We start from the raw sequence: 8788 nt of genomic DNA, 5'->3' as shown, positions 1-8788 counted from the left end.
ATAATCAATTATTGTTATCAAGAGCCTGAACTCAAAGCCTTCGCTTGCTAAGCGGGCGCTCTAATCAACCGAACTATAAAAACTTGTTGTTTTTTTGTTTCAGTTCAAAATAATTGATCTCTTAATTTAGTATTACAGGTGAATTTGCTATAAAATTTAAATATGCTACAAATAATAATTTTTTAAAAATACAGCTACAAATAATAAAATATACCGTATATGTTTGCTGTGTCGCATAATTTTTCTAATAACTTTTGGCGCAAGGGCCTAAGCCCAAGACAGTGGAGTGAAGCTGGAGGGTTCAAATTCCATTAGCAGCGTAACATTTCATTTCCTCTCTCCCTTCCTTGAGATAATTTTTTTATTTTTTTAAAAAAAATAAATAAAAGAAAAACCCAAGACAGCTAGGGCTCGGTCCAGGAGCCATCAAGACCGGAACATGACACTTGCTAGTAGTTGTGGAGTTAGAAATTCAAAAATACAATACTACAGCTAAGATTGTAACCGGTAGCGGAGCCATCTTATACAAAGGGAATGACACCCCTTGGCGGAGAAAATATATTGTGTAGCTCGGAAAACTTTTTATTTTTGTATATATATATATATATATATATATATATATATATATATTTAATTCCCTTAATTCAAAAACTATGGTGGCTTGAATATGAATATACACATTGAGACTTGTGTAATAAACAATTATAAACTAGGGGGCGTAGTAGATGGCTAAAAGTGTGGTCTTCATTTCAATGGCCTTATGAGAAATTTCCAAGAACTTTTACTATGCACAGCATAATATTCAAAGGCAAATTGACATAATTGACCATAATTTGAGACCAGCAAATAAGCACGTTTACAAATATGGACACAGTTTGCCAGTTGCCACATGATAGTGAGCGGCCTCTACTATGACACAACAAAGCTCATCCGAAATCTAACCATCGGTACAGCTGCTGGAGATTCCCCGTGCGTGGATTGTATAAATAATAGCCAAAGTCTACGGCTTGATCTAACTGTGCTAGTGAGATCAGAGATGGTAGTAAGAACTGATTGAATAGTTAGGTGCGTGCAAGCTAGCTCCATCCAACTGCTAATAAAGCCCGAATAAAAGCGAGCCGTCCAAGCAAAGGGCATAATGCAGCCATCTAAACTCACTGGACAGAATAGTAACCAAGTAGCAAAAAGTTAAGAGACATACCCACCACTCCCTTGTGAGAATAAGTACAGACTTGGTATGATATATAGGCTTAAGGCAACTAGGTAACTCAGACCTGATCAACCTCTTTTTTCACCAGTATACACAAGTCAGTAATTCCTTGTTTTATACATCCCCAATGAATTTTTTTTTTAGATAACTCTAAAGCACAAAGACAGCAAGGTAATCCAGAGCAATGCAGGAAAATTTTTTGAGGTCCATACATCAGTGCATTTGGCAGCAGTTTTCATCTGCAAAAAAGACACTAGAGGAGGTGTCGCTAACCTGTACAATGTAAAGAGTTTGTATATTCTCTTCCAAAAGAACCTATAACTTACGAATGTTGTTCACACTACTCCTAACACGACAATTTTTGCCTAGTCTTGAAGGTGGTCATAGTCCCCATTTTCTGGAGACTGGTGCATGCCCTGACCGGTGCTAACCCTCCATTCAGTTTGATGTAAAGGCGTTGGTTGCATGCTGCGAGACTGCATCATAAATTGACCTCCGCCCATATTTTGATGAGAAGAATCAACCACCGAGCGAAAGCCTACACTTGACATTGGTGACCCACCAATTTGCTGAGAAATATCATTCTTTACTCCACCAGCTTTTGAGTCAACTGAAAATGAGCCAACAATCACCTACCCAACACAGTCAATAACAAGCTGTCAGAAAGTCGGAACTTAAAGTCACAAAAGAAAAAGAGAAGATTCTATATTTCACAAGCAAATTAAACAGATTGATCACTGGCTTCTTGCCCTTTCTTTGTATAAGTATCACCACTTCTCGTTTTAAAATGGGTCTTTACGTTTATTGCAAGAAAGTCAAAGATACATTTTGGTCATCTGGACTTGTACTTATTAGTTGTGATTTGTACTTGTATCAGTTGTGATTTGTTTACCATGAGAAAACTTCAACCTTATACATGGACAGATGCTTCACCAACTACTTCATAGGTGGACAAAGCATAAGGAAATAAAAACAAGAAGAAATGAAGAAACAGAATGAGTCTCAAGTTAGGTACGCAGCTATCAGTGAGAAAGCATGCCAACTGTTCAGCCAGCTTTGTCCCGTTAACAGATTTTTTTCTCTAATCTCAGATAAGATAATCTGAAGATCAATATCTTAATTAATTTTGTTGATGTCTAAGATCATAATAAAAACTCATAATATTCTTAAAAGTAGAAAACCTGAATTGGGCCTCCAGCTATCAAGGGACCACCAACTCCGCCTCCAATAATTTGACCATCTGTACTTGCCAGACACACACTAAGCCCACCGGTTCTGCCTCCAATCTCAGTGCGTACGTAAGATCCAGAAAGAGTGAGAATGTCAAATCGCCCCTGGCATGAAGTAATACAAAGTTGTATAACTGTGCTGTATACCACATTGACAGGAAAAATGCAACAAAAGACCATTGAATTTTGAATAATGTTCTCTTATGACAGGCTGGAGTGATGATCCTCTGGCATAGAATGATGTTAATGGCAGCTTACTATAACTGTAAAACAGAAAAGGGTAACGGGAAACCCTGCTAGGCTGTTCTACATCCAACGGATAAAGCATGGATACTATTTAGGCATCTCAAAAATGTGTTGTTTACATGCTAAAGACTAAGACCAAATATTAAGCTGGTCTTTCTTGGACATCGGGCAAATAGTAGATGTTTCAAGTGTCAGTTGACATATATAAATTAAAAATATGAAATATTAAATCCACTTCTTCTCATTGTTTGGTGAGCATCGTGACGATATTATGGTCCTAGAAGTAAGATCGGCCCTATGTTCTTTATTGGAATATCTGGTATGATTGATATATTTTTCATTGTTGCATCTCAACATAAGTATAAAGTATTTGGTCAAGTTATGACCGCTGCCATAAGAATACATAATTGTGCTTGAACCGCAAAAGAGAAAATAGGGCTATATAGGAACAAATAGTTTAAGTCTTACTTCCTCGAAAAGAAGGAACAAAGAGTTAAAGTAACGCAAAAGAGGTTTCACACTACTAAAAGAAAAGAAAAAAAAGTAAGGCGAAAGAGTTACAGGTTAAGAAAGTTGGACTAATATTAAACTAAGTTTCACCTCCAAAGAAAGAAAAATAAAACACATAGTAGATGTACTACTACTTCGCTTGTATTAGGGGTGATAGCATTGTTTGATCATTCTAGAAGAACCTTCCCCTCTCTCATTTTTAATCAAAAACCACAACATAAAAAGTAAAGCATCGCAATGGCTTAGATTCCAGTTACATTACGAAAATTTAAGCTGCGTGTGAAACATGTGTGGAAGTCAAGTAAGAACCCCATGGGAATTTACGAAATTCAGGGACGATATGGGGACTCTATCAATATCACGCTTGATTTGATGTGTCCTATTATCAGTATATTTTTGCAAGGCATCCTGATTCCAATCAACTAGAGTCAATTTTTTGGATAAATTTAATCAACAACAATGACGCACAACCAAAACAATAGAATTAGAGTTGAAAGCATGCAGAACAGAAAAGCAGCAAATTTCCTTCACTTTATGATTAATTCTTGTATCTTCTTTATTCTGCTTTTATGTTTGTCTGCAAACTCAGTGCTTCCCATTGCCAACCACATCGGTAAGAAATTTTCTACCTCATATGTAATACTTCCTCCAGATGTTGCTGGCTGACGCAGAGAGGCATTAGAGATTGAGCCAGATGCTGATAATACGCATAGTTCGTATTTGCTTTGTTGCATGAACATCATAATTTTCTGACCGACATCCTGTTAAGTGAATTATGAAAAAGGCATAAGCATAAAATGGCAGACAAATACAATATGTAGTCAGAAGTACATCTTCAATGCAGTGAAGTTAATTAGGAAAGGTGATGTGCCATTGAAACTGCCATGCATGTTAAGGAAAACTAATGCTACATATTCTGATGAATAATGAAATGGATGAGTAAAGGACTAAACCCTGAATCATATATCTGTGAAAACTAATCATCAACATCACAGGTTTGATCACAAAGAAACAGAAATTAGTTTGATATGCTCAGCATACAGAAAGAGATGATACTAAAGGCACCATTTAAGTTGGTGCAACAAGAAATTAACCATGGGTAGTACTTCTAAATAGATCAGATGCCATGCAAACACGGTAATGGAACATCACTTTTGACTTAATATCAATTGGTAAAACCCGGATAGGAAAATGGAATGCAAACATTTCTTATTACAACCAGTTACTGAGGTCAAAAGGAACATAAACCAAGTTCCAGTTGAACTGCAAGAGTAACATGGAACACAAAGATTCAGGAAAAGGCGAATATCTGAGAACCCATAGTACGCCAAAGATTTTGGAGATGGGGATATCTTCAAAAAGATCTTTGCTATTGGCATAAGTAATGACAAGTGAAGCAAGAGAAAAGAAGAGAACATGAGCCCTAGCAACTAGATCAAATCAAAAGGCACTTAAACAGAAATTATATTCGATTTAGCAAGAGAAGAAAAAACTATATTCTCTTGCAGCATCAATCTCTCTTTTCCATTACATTCTTTTTATGGGTCTCTCTCTTCTCTATAATATATGCAATTAACAAGTGAAAAAGAGAACAAACCAGATATTCCCTTTAATAACAAAATGAACAGATGATTATAAGGCTAGCTGTTTTGCTATCTTCACTTTGTGCTATGTGATAACTATAATAAGATAATGGGTTACATATATGCTTTTCCGAATTTCACAGACTATCAATAGAGTAGAAGACCAGAAGAATCAGTTTATCCTTTCTCCTTTCTGACGCTGTGCACAGGGGCAGACGCACGTTTACCCCGGCGGTGCCACCCGACACTGCTTGGTCGGAAGATTTTACTATATAGACATATATACAAAAGACATAGAATTATAATATAAAATATAAATGACCATTTATGGCATGTAGCAGCATTGGGCAGAATGGTTAGGCGCAGCAATATTCTTACTTTGACGTCGGGGGATCGACCTCATAGAAGATGTTTTATGTTTTCAGAATTTTTAGCATGGTCCTTTTGAAAAACTAGAGTTTATACAGAGCTGAACCTCAATTTCATTGCAAAAAATAATCAATTAAATTGGTGGGCCCGCATTCAATAAGTGATTAAAAAAATATTTGATTGCATAAAGGAAGTTATTTAAGCATGTGTATATTATTCAATATAATTTCGAATTATGATTTTAAAAATATTATTTTATTTTTGCAATTTACAAATTTTAGAGATGTTACTTGCTATCGTTATTCTAAATTTCTCATCTCTTTTGCTTTTTGTCCCACCCAGTTTATTACAAATTTGCAATTTACAAATTTTATTCCTTAAATATCGATACCACTTATTAAAAATTCTGCGTAGGCCCCTGGCTGTGCACAATAGCTCAAATTCAGTTTTCAGTTTTTCACCAAGAATCCTAAAAAAGAGAAGCTAGTACTTTCTTGATTTAAAAATAAAAGACTGAAGCTACTACTTTAGATAGGTTATAGGTATGTTCCTAGCTGAATTTTCTATATCTAAGTTGGTAGCCACAAGATCCCGAAGTTACCAAATTTCTTGAATGTTGGCATAATTAGAAGGAGATGCTGATTTTCCCATAGGCAATTTTATCTGAATTAAATGCTATAACAACGTTATATGGGAGAAATTTTAAGCTTGAGCTTTTGCACGCATCAGGTAATTTTCTTTTAAAAAATATCAATGCACACATTAGAACTAATCCTAGAAAAAAAACCTAATTCTCCAATTAGAACAAAACTTTTAATATACCTAGGACAATATTCTTGTCATCATTATAAAGATATACCAACAAGGAGTTTACAGATCAGGCAGGCAACAAATGATTGACGTCCATTGTATATGGTTTTAATCATATGACTCTTAATGCATGGTATCATTTACTTATATAATCCTTACTTCTCATAGACAATGTTGGAGTCACCTATTTAACTGCCTCTTTGGCTTGTATCTTCACACTAAACAAGTTTTAACCTTACAGGAAATGCGAAAATTTCCTTCATTCTTGGCACACAAATAATTGTATAAGCAAGAGTTCTATCATATAAAATATCCATCCAATAATAACTATGTTAGAGAAAATAATCCATATTCCATAACTGTTTCGGTATGAAAAGGCAGCCCGGTGCACCAAAGCATCCCGCAGGATCCGGGGAAGGACCGCACCCCAAGGGGGTGTGATGTAGGCGGTCTACACTAATGCAAGCATCTTAAATGAATAAGCAAATCAAGCCATGTAGTTCAGATCTTAAATTCGAAAGGAAATAAAAGAGAACGACCCTTCTTGAATAAAAGAGGAAAAGAAGTAACTAGCCAAGGAAGCCGTAGTATCAAAAAATCATACATGAGAAGAGTAACACGCTCCATGCATCAATAAAAGAGGAAAGGTTGAGCATAAAGGATAATCTATTAACATAAAATCTTCCCTTCCCTAGAGGTACAATAAATGGACCTAAGTGGAACTGATTTATGTAGCCTAAAAACATCAATTATGATGTTTACGAGTTACCCCAGCAAAATGAAATGATGGCAAGCTAAATAAAAAAAATGGGTGTAAGCGCGTCATAGGAATTGGACATAAGCAAGCTAGACCATCTAGGAAGTGCATGAGTTAGTGTAATAGAAGTATCATCAGTTGAATATTCAAGTAATAGCTCCAATCTTCCAGAAATCCAAAGTCCCAACACCTTATAACTTTTCCCAGTACAATTTATGGACTTACTGTCTGTTTTATCTGTTCCAATTTATTTGATCCCTTATCCAATTTATTTGATCAAGAACGTTCTTTCCTTCAAGAACGTTTTTTGAGGATTAATAGATATGTAGAGTGAAAGCATCTATAAAAAACAGATAAAAGTATATGAGAGGAATCATTTATCATTGATTCAAGCACGGTGAACTTTGCATAATGAGAGGAGTTAATAGAGAATTTGGAAGAAAATTTCTGAACATACTTCTCCAGTAGACACATTGATGATATGAGGTGAAAAACCTTGTCCAGCATTACCTGCATAAACCAATAGGAGAAATTTGAGTAAAACTGGACCCCTTCCCAGCCTTCATCAATAGTAACTAGGACTTTTAAACATTGGGCAACAGAGTCAACTAGCTCAAAGTCTGAAATAATTATATATACGAGGCAAAAAATTAATTTAAGCTCTTCCAATTAAACAGCCCCCCTCCCCCCCCGAGCACGAGCATGTATAAAACAGAAGGCAACAAACTTGTAATGCTTTGCAAATCTCTTAGATTGACTCTTTGTTTACTACTTCACTGGTGGCTGCCTCTTAGAATACAGAGCCCAGTATTCTGCCTCTGCACTTGATTTTTTTTTAAAAATATTGCTAATCTTTTCCTCTATTAACCAGCAAAGCTATTGATAAGAAGGGGGTAACATGGACAAGGTAACATATTTTTCTACTGCATACAAACCATGCAAAGATCACATTTTTAAAACCTTAGTTTAAGGAATGGAAAAAAAAAAGGTGGAGAAGTAGGAGGTCCAACACAAGAATAAAGTAACCAATAAACTATGGCAGAAAATAAAAAAATAGAAAAGCATGGATACGGATATAAGCATGTGCCTATATGCCCCTCCCGCATATAATGCGGTATACTATATTACTTTCAAACACATTCTAAATTCTAACAGATGCATATAAACACCAAAGAACAGATTTTTAAAATTCCGTGGTGGCGCGTGCACGAGCGTGAGAGACTGTGGGACTCACCCAGAGCGGCCAATTGGGATTTCTTAGAAGAACCACCAGCCGCGTCAGCTCCAGCACAACGGCTCAAAGCATGATCCCTCTTTTTGGGCGGAGCCGAAGCCGAAGAGAGCCGTTTAGCAGCCGCAGCTTGTTCTGGCGTGCTATACTTTCTGGGCCTCCCTCGCTTTCTCTTCACGCTCTCCATCGGCGGCGACACGGCGGCGGACGGCAGTGAACCAGTGTACACCATGTGAGAAGCGGTGGCGGTGGTAGCGGCGGCGGAATTGTTAGTGGAGTTGTTTTGTACAATTCCATTGGTGGTGGGGTTAGGGTTTTGCGGTGGTTGTGGTGGTGGTTGGTGGTGGTGAAAGTAAGAGCTGAGTCCACTAGTTTCATGATTCGGCTCCATAGAGAATTTTGAGAGAGGTTTTTGGATTTGAGAAAATTGAGATTATTTTTTCCTTTTTTCTGAATTAAAATTCTTTTCTGCTTTCTTTTTGATATTTTTTGCTTTTGACGGTGTAGATGAAGGTAGTGGTCCTTTTGTGGATTTTTACAGCCGTTAGATGGGAAGTGAGTAGGATTCTATACACTTTTTGAAATTTATAGATAGTGCATATCCGGATATAAGATACTCATAATCCGATATATGAATGTACGTAATGCATATCTATTAGTTTACCTTTTTCAGAGTTTACATCAATACCCCCAAACTAGTTTTGAATTTCAAAAAGACCACTTAACTTTATGGTGATTGGAAGTTGATACAATTACAACTCTTTTTTTTTTGGTAATGTTAAAAAAAAAGAAGAAAAAAACACTTGTACTTGTATCAACTTCCAATCCCATAAAGTTAAGTAC

The 8788-nt window shown here is 36.3% G+C and overlaps 1 protein-coding gene across 1 annotated transcript; it reads right to left on the bottom strand.

The window, feature by feature from the left end:
- Positions 1-1382: 1382 nt before the first annotated feature.
- Positions 1383-8471, bottom strand: LOC107829884 (AT-hook motif nuclear-localized protein 14). Its single transcript, XM_016657358.2, has 5 exons — positions 7949-8471; positions 7172-7224; positions 3825-3956; positions 2392-2544; positions 1383-1842 (listed from the first exon to the last, which is right to left on the bottom strand). The coding sequence occupies exons 1-5, from the start codon at positions 8334-8336 to the stop codon at positions 1576-1578; spliced, it is 993 nt and encodes a 330-aa protein (XP_016512844.1). The 5' UTR covers positions 8337-8471; the 3' UTR covers positions 1383-1575.
- Positions 8472-8788: the final 317 nt, after the last annotated feature.

The sequence above is a fragment of the Nicotiana tabacum genome, chromosome 11 (genome assembly GCF_000715075.1).
Source record: "Nicotiana tabacum cultivar K326 chromosome 11, ASM71507v2, whole genome shotgun sequence".
NCBI classification, from domain to species: Eukaryota; Viridiplantae; Streptophyta; class Magnoliopsida; order Solanales; family Solanaceae; genus Nicotiana; species Nicotiana tabacum.
Note: the sequence above shows the minus strand (reverse complement) of the source record. Positions and strands in the feature narration are given on the sequence as shown.

Excerpts from the sequence above, each read along its gene's own strand:
- LOC107829884 (XM_016657358.2), bottom strand. The coding sequence starts at position 8,336 with ATGGAGCCGAATCATGAAACTAGTGGACTCAGCTCTTACTTTCACCAC. Across the intron at positions 7,225-7,948 it reads ATCCCAATTGGCCGCTCTGG|GTAATGCTGGACAAGGTTTT; the intron begins GTGAGTCCCACA and ends TGGTTTATGCAG. Across the intron at positions 1,843-2,391 it reads TAGCTGGAGGCCCAATTCAG|GTGATTGTTGGCTCATTTTC; the intron begins GTTTTCTACTTT and ends TGTGTTGGGTAG.